The following is a 13,845-nucleotide window of genomic DNA, read 5'->3' as shown; positions in this document are numbered from 1 at the left end:
ATTGTTGGGAAACAACTCAAAATTTATAATTTTAAATTCCTATTATACGGTTTAGATTTAGATTATAATATATTATTTTATCTTTAGAATTTGTTTAAATTTTAGAGATACTATTGATAAATTAGGGATTTCTCATTTAAATTATATAGAGAAAGATATGAGAAAAACCACTCAGGCTTAAGACCCTAAGTGGGAGGTGTCACATAGAGAAAAGATTTGCAAGTTTATCTAATTTGTCTATGAACTTTGTTCTGGATGTAAGGATGTATGATGAGTGACTGAACCACATTAAACAAATTTGAGAGCGTAGATGTAGGCACAGGGGTCAAGCCACATTGAACTTAAACAAATATGTGATCTTTTCGTTTTTGTTTATGGTGTCTTTTTTATAGTTGTACGATTTTTAATCAATATGAATAAATAGAAGTTATTTTTCCCTAATATTTATAAGATTTTATCTCAAGTCCAATTAAACATTCTCAATCACAAAATTGGGACCAACCCTTCTCAAATGGTTTTATTTAGTTTGATTGAGTCTTAACTTCCTGCTCCCCAATGTGTGAGATTTTGATGAATTATAAAAAGTCAAGACTTCCACCACTCGACTTACCGCCTTGTTTGAGTTAAGTTTGTCTCTCCGAAGAAAATTGTAACATTCAAAGCTTTGAGTATTAGGAATATAACTTAAGGATAAACCTTATTAGGACCCTTTTGTTATATTTTCTGTAACTACTTTTTATTATTGGTTGTATATTATTGGTTTTGTCTTAAGCATGTACATGTGTTGTGATAATGTATGTTCTCATACCATGTGTATTTTGGGTATATTATTATTGTTCTTGTTATTGTTGTCATTATCTTTATTATATTATATTGTGTTTGGTGTTATTTTTATACAATTATGTCAATGTTGTAATTATTATATTTGGTGTCAAATAAGTGTTAGATTAACTTCTTATAATTAGAATGCTTGAAAAATTATATAAGTTTAGTGTTAGTTTTATGACAACAACCCCAGAAAGATTATATCATATCTTGAGTTATACTTGTCCGTTTGAGGTGTTATTTGCATCATTGGAAAACTTGCTGAAAAAGTTACAATTAATCTATACATCTTAGAAACAAAATTGGCTTCTATCTTAGAGAAAATATGCTTCAAAAATAGGTCACTTAATCATAAAAAACACTAAGTCTCATATTGGACAAAATAATACCATGAAACCCTTTTCTTCCCCTATATACAAAAGAGACCACCAAGTCTAGAATAGAAAGGGCTTAGCCTAGTATAATGTTTTAAATCACACCCAGATTTTAGCCATAGTAATAGTTGTTGTCGAGGGTCAAGGTGGACGTCGCTGCCAAGTTCGTACGGGTTAGTTAAAGCTTATCTCCATTCTCTTTTTTGTGAGTGTTTTCTCCTATTCTTCCTAAGCTATTTCCTTCTTTGGACGTTGGTGTAAGTATTTTATCTTATCTCAAGAACTAGATATCTTATTAGTTTAGGAGAATGATATGAAAGCCAAGAGATGTGAATAGAGTAACCAGGAACGTGAATTTTTAATATGAAAAAAAAGTTGTGAATATGATCTAATCAGGCTTAAGTGTCTTCATAAGAAACGTATCCCTTAATTATATCTAACTAATGGATTTTATTTCACCTAATTTGGACTTCTGGAACTCTATATATAGAACAATTAGTGAGCAAAGGTCAAGCTATAAAGATTATGCAATCAATTTGTGTTCTTCCTAATTTTAGGCATCACATACAATTAAACTAGATTTTGAGGTAAACATAGGAGTTTTAGATAATTTTCTTAGCTCTAAAACAAGATACAATGCAACTTGATAGGATTAGTGCAACTATAGATATAGTGGTTACACCTCAGAGAGGTCATAGACACACAATTGAAAGTGATAAAAGTAATACTCAAAACTTAAAGGATGTTATACCAATCAAAATAAAAAGTAGGTAGATGCTATAATTTGATGTATATCATAGAGTTAACATGTACATGAGTTGATTGAATGATGATATTGAATACACGTGTTGATGTTATAACTTGAATAGTGATTTGTGAGTGTTGTGGAATCATTGAATTTTTGTTTTATCTCTAAAGTGTGAATTGTAATGTATGATATTTGTGTGTACATGGTGAATCAAGTGATGTCATGATAATGTTTTGAAAAGATTTATATGTAGTCGAGTTCATGTGGAGCGAAAACCACCATGATGTGATGAGTTGTGGTTAAATGCCATTGAGATAGGTGGCCTAGCCTATGTGGGGGCAAGAATGAGCCTGAATGGTATTTTGACCGTGAGTTACTTAGCACATGTGGGACAAAAATGAGCTTATTATGTCTGACATAAGGTTGAATGGAACTACTTTGTATGAATGTTTGGGACATGCATCATAAATGTGCATGTGTTTTTAAGATGGAGGATGTGGCCAAGCTTACCTTGGAAGGCATGAATGAGTTGAAGTATGAGTTTGTCCCTAGTGGTATCCAGTTTGAAATTTCCGTTTAGCTTATGTTCATCTCATGGTTGGAGTATCCTTGTAAGACTAGATAACCCTGACACGCCATTGATAGTCTCGTCTCAATGAGAGTGTAGTAATGAAATACTACATGTCCTCCTAAGTCTTTTTTTGCAAAATATTTTTTTGGTACCACATGCATATGAAAAGTGAAAAGAACACTACATTGCAAAATGCATTATTGTGCGTTGGTCTAACTTGTGTAATTGACGATATGGACTCTATGAATGCCTTTGATTGTTGTACTTGTGTTATGTGTGAATAATTTCATCCCTAGTTATGATATGTATTGTGATGACTTGGAATGGATGAGATGTGACTCTTTAAAGGCATATAGAGATATCTAGAATGACATTATGTGAGCATAGGCTGAAATGTTTATATTGCTTTTGAGCATAGATTGAAGCAGTGGTAGTATTTGAGAGTAAAAACCGAGTAAGGAAAATAGAGTTACCTCAAGAGAAAACTAGTGTAGTAAGAATAAAGTTAAATATAAGCTTGAGTAAGAGTAAATAAGATATTGGTGAAGGTGAACTAATGTAGTAATTGAGTATAAAGAATAACTTTGAGGCAAGAGCTTACAATTCGATATATACATACCTAACCATATAAGTGATAAAGTTTGATAAATATCAAGTTTGATAACCATAGAAGTCTAGCTCAATTGTAGAGTCTTTAGAGCACTCATTGGGTTATCATGTCTCACCTTTTTAAGTTTCCTTCTTCTCATGAAACAATGATGACACGTGTTGGTGGAGCATGAAGTCTTATTATGAAGAACATAATCTAAATATGTTTTATGATTCTATGTAATTCCTTTATATGATGTATGAGACCTTGTTATAAGGGATGATTTGTATTTATTAAGTTCTAATTTGTGTCTTTATTTGTTAGCTTCCGCATGATAATATCGTATAAATATTTATAATTTTCATGCTCTAAAAAATAAGTATAGTTACAATAATACCCTTAGGGCGTTACAAAAATCAAATAACATTTTTTAGTTATTTAAACATTGTTTTGGTAGTTAAAAAAAGTATTATTTTGGCTGCATTAACAAAACGAACATGAACATAAAACAAAAGAAGAAATGGATACAAATATATTCTAATAAATTTAGGGGGGGAAAGGTTATTTCGAATATCAAACTTAAATTTTAAAGTCATTAAAAATGAGTAAGGCATGAGCAATGATTTAGTTTATGGTATAAAGTTTACACATATGAATTTCATTGTAGAATTGATAGTTTTATATATAAATGGGAAAATATAATAAAAATAAATTTTTAATCAATAAATACTAAACTATCAATTGTCATATATATAACTGCAATTACATTCCTACTAAGATAAAACAAATTTTGAAGTTTTAATAAAATAATTCTCAAAATCAACTACCATATTCATTTACATCAACTCATGCACGTTAAAATAGAAAAAAATAATTAAGTTAGATTGAGTTATTTTGATACATCTTTTTAATCCCACGAATCATTTTATATTTTTGAGTTAGACTAGTACATAAGTCACAACTCATCTCAAATTTCAAAGTTGTTGTATATTACATTAGTATGTTGAGCAAAAATAATTTTGTTTATGAGAATATTCTTAAAATAATAATACCTAAAAATAAATAATCATAATATTTAATAAAAATAAAGGTTGATATCTTTAATTGACAAGTGGGAAAATTTTCACGGTCGTTCAAAATTATTACTCATATGAAATTATCATGATTATGGTATTTTGATTAACTCCAAAAATTTATGATTTTTTAAGCTCTTTTTCAAATTCTTTCACAAACCAATACCAAACCTTGAGTTTTACCAATGAAAAATTGCCAACATGCATTAAATTGGCTTTAACTTGGTAAATATTTTATCATAAATTCCTATCGTTAAATTTCGTAGGGACTCTCATCACATTTTGACAAAAAAATTTAAAGAACAAAACAAATTGTGGGAAAACTAACATGAACATGGCTTGATATACTAGGTCCCATGTTCAACAACAACAAAAAATCATCTAATGATACAAAGTCTTGACAAAAAAACTTAACCAACAACACATAAAACAACTTAATTAACATAAATTGTTTAAGAAGTAAAAAAGAGGTTTTTGATAATTTTCCTCTAGTAAAACAAAAGTAAAAATGTTCTTAAAGACTTTAATCAACTCATGATTGAAATCTTAGGAGACATTAACCTTGAATGCGATGTGCAATCTCCCTTCTTGGGTGGAACACTAGGTGGATCCTCATCAATTGATGTTCTTTCATATGGAACAATGTAGGTAAAATCATAACGAACATATTCAAGAGTGATTTTTTAGTGAGATATAGACCATCTAAAGTAGTAATATCGACGAGGTCTATTCATCCACAAATGCTTGTTGGTGTAAAATTTATGTCGTGACATACAAGTCATGTCCTTATCTTTTAAAGATATTGTGTACCAATTCTTGAATCTTTAAGTGTCAACAAAATTACCACAGTCATACAAGATTATTGCTCGTGTAAAAATTATTGTTTATATACAAAATTATCATGGTTGTTGTCTTTTGATTAGTGTAAAAAAATCATGATTTTTAGCTCTTTTCTTTACCTCTTTCACAACAAAATTGTGAGCATATAAATTATATAAAAAATGTAATGATACTACGAGTATATAAACACTCAATGTCAATTTTATTTTCCCAATAAAGTTTAATATATTATTAATTTTAGAGAAAATTACTATTTAGTCGTAACCTAATGCGAGCTATAAAACACAAAACAATGGTGAGTGAGGAAGTATAATTCATCATGCAACAAAGTAAATGCATCCATTTTGTTTAATAGAGAATATACATGATAAGTTTAGATATATAAAACTTGTAATTTTAAAACATCTTAAATAACTTTCAATATGATTTCCCAATAAAAAAGCTTATATTATGATTTACAATTTTAATATGATTGTATAATTAAATAAATATCAGCCACTACAAGATCAAATGCCCAAATTGGGAAATCACTTGGCATTACATGTTGTCATCCCAATTATTAAAAACTAGCGAAAACAGGCACTTCAGAATGGCTAATTGTTCTTTCATGATTTTTTAAATAAAAAAGATATAATAAAAGTTGGTGGGTAACTTATGAAGATAGTGATAGGAATAAAATAGTAAGTATGCATGCAGTTATGAGAATAAAATGAATATAAAAATGTGTATACTAAGACACTTTATTTCTATTATGTTTCCTGTGGATTCATATATATATATATATATATATATAATTTTATACTAATTAAAAAATTTATTTAATATTATTTAATTTTTTTAATCTTAAATAAAAGTAAGATTATTTTAAATGTTTTTTTATTGAAACTTATAATCATAAATAAAAAGAAGTAATTGAAAATATAATTAAAATTAAATAAATAATATTTTAGATATAATATCAATAAGATAAAATTAATTAAATTTAATTATATTTTAGTTAAATAAGACCATTTTTTACTTATATACCACTACAGAGAAACAACATATAATTATAGATAAACTTTGACGATGCAAATTCCAAAACTAAGCTCCAATCCAGAAGTAGAAAATACACCGCATTTCCAGAGTTGCCCAAGGCTAAAAAAATAATAAATTTAACAACAAAAAGTAACCAACATTTACATGATTCCAATAAGTTGACACACGTCTCATTATATTCCTTTGTATCAAAGTCCTCCTGATTTTGTTGAATATCCCAAATCAATGAAGCCAATGTACCAATTCTCTAACACTAGCAAACTCAAACAATGCTTTTAAAACCATGCTTCCACGTTTGAATTTTAAATTTAAATATTGGTGATACAACAGCTTACAACTTATTGGAGTTAATTAGTCAATATTTATATTTATACAAAGATGTTTTACCAAGATGCATTGAAGGATCTAAAAAATTTTCTTAAATGGATAAGAAATAGTTCATAATGTTATCACAAAAAAAATATTACTAGTTATCATAAAATACATGATATTATGAAAAAAATCCAAACTATTTATATTTTTACAAATTAAAATTATCTTTTTATATATTTTCATATTTTGAATTTTTGTCTATATTTTTTTGTCATTACTGTAAAAATTAAAAAATTAAAAAGTAAGATTAATATCAATTTATTTTCTCTTTTTATTTCTTGTATTTTCTTACATTTATTTTAAAATAATTCATCTTACTAGGATAATTTCTATTTTTTTACAGGGACAATTTTTTTTTATTAGGTGAGTGGAGATCAATTAAAAAAATCTTATGGGAGCATTTGTCCCCACACCCTATCCTCAATCCTCGATTAAAAATTAAATTGTGATTCTTGTGATACTCACAATCCCAGATTTATTTATTTTTGTCACAAGAAAGAGTGGGAAAATATTACTTAATTGATTAATTTTCTCCGTTTTCTTATATTGATTACTAATTTGAAATCGAATTATACTTTAAAAAGAAACATAGAAAAACGCATGTTATATTTAAAGTAGTAAAAAAATCAAAATAATAAAAAGTCTAATGAAGAAAAGGTCGACAGAAAATATAAAATAAGACAAATAAATGAAAGGAGAATAATAAAACATAAAAGTGTTAAAAAAATAGAAGTCTTTCAAATAGAGAAAACACAAAAAGAGAAAAAAAAAAAAGAAAGAAAAAAGAGGAGAAACCGATTATATGTTAAGAACACGAAAAAAAATACTGACATTAGAGAAATAATAGAAGAGACTCTATATATAAAATTGAATTAAAAAAGAGAAAGAAATCAATTACAATAATGAAAAAATTAATTACTGAATATAAGGATGATTATGGAATCGTGTTAAATCAGAAGATAAAATAAAAATTGATTCGCTAGTTTTACGTGTGTAAGTTAATCATCTTTTCCTTCGCTCCTCCCTCTCTATAAATTTCAATTCAAATAAACATTACATATTTTAGTTTTTTACAAAATTTTATTTGTTTTTATCTTTTTTAAAAAATTATAAGAAGTATTTTTAGTTCTTAACGAGAGATTCAAACTACATTATATTTGTCAAATATAATTTTCAATAACTAAAAGAAATATCATAAATAAACAAGTTTTTCTTCCAATAAACATAAACATGAAGCCTTCAAAATTAAATACAGACTAACCATTTGACTTTATAGTTAAGAAGATAAGGCTTAAGGTGAATAGAGAAAGGGGAAAAAATTATTGATTCAAATCTTTCTAATTAACATTTATAATAAAATTAACAAATTAACATTTAATGATAAAAAAAACTGTTACACATTCAAAATTAACAAATAATAGCCATTGATATGGGTGTACATGCTACATAATATATGTTTGAAAAAGTTACTTTTCCTCTCTCTAACAATATAGGTGAGAGAAACTATTGAGAAATGATAAATCTTTTTTGGTCCTCAAAATTGGAAACAAAAAGTCTCTTTTTGTGGGTGTTTTATAGGTATGACAAAGAACTTGCACTCACCCGGACTGCCAGGAAATACCTCTTTTGAGCAGGTATGAATATTATTCAAACTGTTAACACACTTAATATTCTTAATTTTATTTCCTCCTTAGTAATTATACCTATTTTCTCCTTTGTTATAGATGATAAGGGTGTTCATTGGTTTAGATCAATTGGATGAATCCAACAATTCAAATCAAACCAATTAAATTGGTCTAGATTTTTTTATAGTTCGGGTCCAACCCGAATCGAACCAATTAGAATCAAATGACAATGTGTTTGAGTATCAAATTGAGACTTTGCAAATCCAAATCAAACTGAATATATGTTGTTATTTTTTATCGGTTGAAGTTACTTAATATTACATGTGGTTTAGTTTACCTTTCTTTGCGTTTTAGGCTTTTATTGTATGAGCATTTACTCATATCCTTAAACCCTCATCCATGACCCACTCATTGATTCACTTCAATTCTCCTCCTCAGTTCCACTTTCTTTCACTCACATAACCCTCACCGCACACTCACTCACAACGATCGTTAATGATGTCGAACCTCCTTCACCTAATTGAAGTTGTGTAACCTTGATGTTGTCAAGCCTCCCTCATCCTATTAGTGTTGCATTGGAGCATTTCTCTCTTATGAGTCCTCATTGCTATCGGAAGTTCTCATCCCGATTACTCTCTCACGACTCTTACTATCGTTAGAAGTCCTCACCTCGTTGAGCTTCCCGCATCCTATTGGTGTCGCACATGAGTATTTTTTAACAATTTTTTTTATATCAACATCGGTTTGATTTGGTTCGAGTTAGGCAAAAAAATCATAAAATTTGAACCAAACCAGTTAAAATCAATTGGTTTAAATTTTATTTTTCCTCAAGAGTGAACCAAATCAACCCATAAACATCCTTAATAAACGACATTAACTCATTCTTCAATAAAAAGCTCCCTCAACCATTTCTACCCCAAGCCATGGATCTTATTGCATGTGTTACCTAGAGCTCCTTCCACACACCGCACACTGAGCTTGTTGTTTGAACTTTGAAGGTCATCATCATTTGCAGCTAACTTTATTCACCACTACATAGAGCTCGGGCACTGCTTTAAGATCTAATTTGGCTAATTTTTTATGCATTGCTTTGTATTTTCTTTTTGTATTAGAGTAATTACTGTGAGATTTTTTTTTTGATGTACTGGTTGATGATTGAGGAATTTTCAAGTGTTTTCCCTTACTTTTAATCACCTTTTGCGTTGTCCGTTTGAATTTTGATTATATATATATATATATATATATATATATATATATATATTAATGTTTCAAAATCTAATAGATATTTCCTAAAAAAATATAGATCAATATCCATGCATGCATATTTATAGATATCCATCAAATTCCCATGTGGGTGTGGTCCGTGTAGATTGAGTAAAGTGCGGATTTCATGCGTGAGAGCAAGGGGGAGGGGTGTTAGTGCTACTAGTACTGGCTCTGCTTCCCTACTGTATCTAATCACCACAAAAATGCCCTTGCTCAAGTTTTTTTTTTTTTCTCAATTCAGAAATTCATTCTGTTAATTTAACAAATAAATTAATGAATAGACTGGACCTAAATTAAGGTCAAAATGTACGTGTTCACTGTTACTGATTTTTACTTAATTTAATAAAAACTTTATTGAATCAATTCGTATATTTTTTTTTACAGAAATTAGGATGAAATGAAAGTTTAAGATATATATATATATATATATATATATATATATATATATAAAGGATGAAGTTTAGGAAGTTTTCTCTTTGTTTTTAGATAAGTAGCTTTTCTATTTTAATTTTTTTTCAAGTCATGTCTAACTATTTTCAAAATCGCATTAAATGTGGCCTAATATGATTCGCGTCAATGTTTTGTGAACCCATTTCACTGATTTCAGTGTACCATGGGTTGAAAGTTTAGGTACTAATACAAATTAGACAATTTGTAAGTTTAAATATTTATTATTAGATCAAAATTAATAAATATATATGTAAATAAATTAATTATTAGATTAAAATTAATATTTACAAAATTTATTATTTAAATTTATATGCACATTAAATATATATTAAAAAATTTAGTATTACATATAACGACATTAATTATTCTATAACGTAATTGATTTATTAATTCAGTTGGTTAAAATATTTTGTTAATAATTTTAATTTTACGAAAGGACAAAACTGTAAATTATGCGGAGTGCGCGTAGCAATAATTTTTTTTTAATATCAAAATCCAATCCAATAAAAAAAAATAGCAAATAAGAGTATTTAAGAAATTTAATTAACCTAGCCAATACATTTATTAATTGGACCTCAATTCTTCAAATAAAAAACAGTGGTATGTTATTAGTTGATAAGTTATAGAATTGACAACGATACTTAAAAAAATGAATTACAAAGATAAATTTGGAGGAAGAATAAGGTCTTCCAAAGTTTGAGCCACTTTGTTAGTAACATACTCTGGTCTTAAATAAAAAGAAACGGCAAAATTCACAATGAATTGTAATTCCATTTTAAAATGTTAACGGCTTTTATGCCCCTAATTTTCCAAAATAAGAAGGGAGGGATCTAATTTTAATCTCCACCACAAATTTGTCATTAACAATAACATGTTCTATGTTTGATAAAAAAATATGTTTCATGTTATGAATATAGACTTTTGGTTTTATATTTCTACAAAATATAACTTTTTATTTTTTATTCATGCAATATTTGCCATCACTTAATTTGTTTCCTGATGTGATGTTATTAGAGACTAAAAAAATAGTTATATTCATATAGACATAAAACATTTCAAAAAACAGCTGTTAATCAAAAATAAAAACAAGAAACTTTGACGCACACAAAACAATAATTAAAAGGAAACGGAAACTGCCATCAAGTAGACAAACAAATGGACAGAACAAAATAGGCGTGGGAAAAAAATTAACGTTAACATCACAACTGGTGGGTCCACTTTCCCCAACGGTCACATTCCACCGACCCAAACAAATGATAAAAAAAAAAAAAATATATGACCGTTATGTTACATAGGAACCCTCAAAAACACTATAATACCAAGCACCATTCTCACCCCATACTCATCACAAACCCAATACACAATCATAATCTCAATTTCACTTCTCTGCTCCAAAGTTTCAATCTTTTCTCTGAAATCCCAAATGGGCATCGCCACAATCAAAATGGGAGGCAACTCCGACTCCAACTGTTCCATCACTCCACGCCATTACAACACCCACAAGGTGTTCCTTTTCTGCAACTACATTCTCTTGGGTGCAGCCTCCAGCTGCATCTTCCTCACCCTCTCCCTGCGCCTCATTCCCTCTCTATGCGGCTTCTTCTTCATCCTTCTTCAGGTCTTCACGATTGCGGGTGCAGTCTCGGGTTGTGCTGCTGTGGGGGCTAATAGGTGGTACTCTGCACACATGGTGGCCACTGTTCTAACGGCTATCTTTCAGGGTTCTGTTTCAGTGTTGGTGTTTACGCGGACTGGCGATTTTCTGGGTCAGTTGAAATCTTACGTGAGGGAGGAGGATGGTGCTGTGATTCTCAAATTGGCTGGTGGACTCACCATTTTGATCTTTGTCTTGGAGTGGGTAGTTTTGACTCTTGCATTTTTCTTGAAGTATTATGCTTGTGTTGAGGGGAATAGTGGCGCTGTTGTGCCTGTGAGGAGTGGGAAGGTGCAGCAGGATGAGGACTTGAAGGATTGGCCTTGGCCTTTTCAAGTTTGATTCTTGTGATGACAAGAAAACACAAGAAGGAACAATGACTTGTTCCTTTTGAAGTTGTTGCAGTTGATTTGGTAATCTTCAAATTCGTTGATTCGTTGGAGAATTGGATGCTTTTTTCTCCTGATAGAAATATAAGTGTTTTGTTGGCTACGAATTATGATCATTATGTAATTAGTTGTGTGAGTGTTTATTCTTTAGATTCGTCTTATTTGTTGTTGGATTATTACTACTTTACATATCATCTTCTTGTTGTTAATCAAAGAAGTTCAGTTACTATATTATCAGTTTTGCCCGTTTTATTTATTTATATCTGGTATGATTGAGAATGAGTTTATATCACAATTACTGCAACATAAAGAAACAGAGAAGCAAGGAGAAAGAAACAAGAGGAAAAATGAAGAAACATGTGAAAATACTCTTCTATTCATTATGAGAATGACAACAATGGCTTTCTTCAATTGGAAAACTCGAGGCCCATTATGTTGTCGATAACGGGAGTTTAAATCATCCCATAAGATTGCTGCTGTGGATGAGTAGATAATAACACAAGTAGCAATTTCTTTATTAACAGAGTTGAGAAGCCAAGATCGGACAATGCTATCGTTTCTTTTCCATAAAGAGAGTTTCGTTGGGTCTTGTGGCTGCAAGATTGAGCCATCAATGAATCCCATCTTGTTCTTGGATTCAAGAGCAATGACAACAGCACGACGCCAAGAACCAAAATTGGTCACCATTCAAAGGGGTAGAAACAAGACTATGGCTCGGATGATCCGCGTGGTGGATGAAGAGAGGGTCGCGAGGATTAAGCGGAAGAGAAGAAGTAGCAGCCATGAAAGAAATGGAAATGGCGGTACTGAATCAAAAAACTTCTGATACCATATCACAATTACTGCAACATAAAGAAAGCAAGGAGAAAGAAACAAACAGGAAAAATAAAGAAACATGGGAAAATACTCTTTTATTCATTATGAGAATGAGAACAAAATATTTATACAATGATAAGTAAAAACCAGTAAAAACAAAATAACAGCTAATTAGGTAAATAACAGAAAAGTAAAACTAATTAACTAAAATGAGAGATATATTGTAACAGTTTACATATCATCTCCTTGTTGTTAATCAAAGAATGAGTTTTATTGTTGGGACATCAAATTTTGAAACCTAATTTGATATTTTGATGTTGATATCATAAACATTTTGAAGTTTTATCTTTTTCTTTAATTGTGTCACAGAAACACCTTATAAAATCAGGGGATCCGGTGCCCTTCTTTTGGGGGGAGGTGGACTAACAACTAATGTAGATTTATAGAGGAAATTGATCAAACATTTAAATAATAAAATGTATATATACTCAAAATTATTGAATGTATTATAAATGAAAAACGTTAACTTAATTTAGGGTGGCCATAAGTCCCTGAAATAAAGTATCCCTAGTATTCCTGTATATATACTCAAAATTATTGAATGTATTATAAATGAAAAATGTTAACTTAATTTAGGGTGGCCATAAGTCCCTGAAATAAAGTATCCCTAGTATTTTTATAAACATTCTAATTCAAAATGGAATAATCCTAATCAATCGAAATTTATTTTAATTACACTGAATTTGATAATTGTTGTTTAAACTGATCCAAAGTGAATGACTTTTTTACTATTGTGAGAGACCTTGGTCAAACAACGAACAATTGGGTTCGTGCCATTATCGAGACATCTTTTACCTTAACATACACTATTATTCATAGATCGTATGCTTGAACAATAGAGTTCTAGGGAGAGATCAGATCTGGGAAACTTTATATATATTTATGTGTGGATTTTGTAAAATTTGTGAGATTTTTTGTGAATTTCTGATTTTATTTGTTGATTTCTTGTTTATTTTTAAGTACAATTTGTTTCAATTTATGTGAAAATTTGGGTTCATTTTTCTTGTAAATTATGAAATATATGTTGATTAATGATTCATGCATCAATTGATTTTTCATTTCCCTTCTTTCAAATTTGTACAATATTTTCGTTCAAATTAATCCCACCAAGAGATAAATAGAAAGAAAAAAAGGAGGATTTCTGATAAATAATAT

At 29.3% G+C, this 13,845-nt stretch overlaps 1 protein-coding gene across 1 annotated transcript; it reads left to right on the top strand.

Moving 5' to 3' along the window:
- Nucleotides 1-11,101: 11,101 nt before the first annotated feature.
- Nucleotides 11,102-12,048, top strand: LOC114395071. The gene has a single exon (XM_028356772.1). It carries the CDS (start codon nucleotides 11,195-11,197, stop codon nucleotides 11,765-11,767), a length of 573 nt encoding a protein of 190 aa, XP_028212573.1. The 5' UTR covers nucleotides 11,102-11,194; the 3' UTR covers nucleotides 11,768-12,048.
- The last annotated feature ends 1,797 nt before the right edge of the window (nucleotides 12,049-13,845 follow it).

The sequence above is a fragment of the Glycine soja genome, chromosome 18, assembly GCF_004193775.1.
Source record: "Glycine soja cultivar W05 chromosome 18, ASM419377v2, whole genome shotgun sequence".
Taxonomy (NCBI): Eukaryota; Viridiplantae; Streptophyta; class Magnoliopsida; order Fabales; family Fabaceae; genus Glycine; species Glycine soja.
The sequence above is the reverse complement of the archived record's forward strand: the minus strand, read 5'-3'. Positions and strand labels throughout refer to the sequence as shown.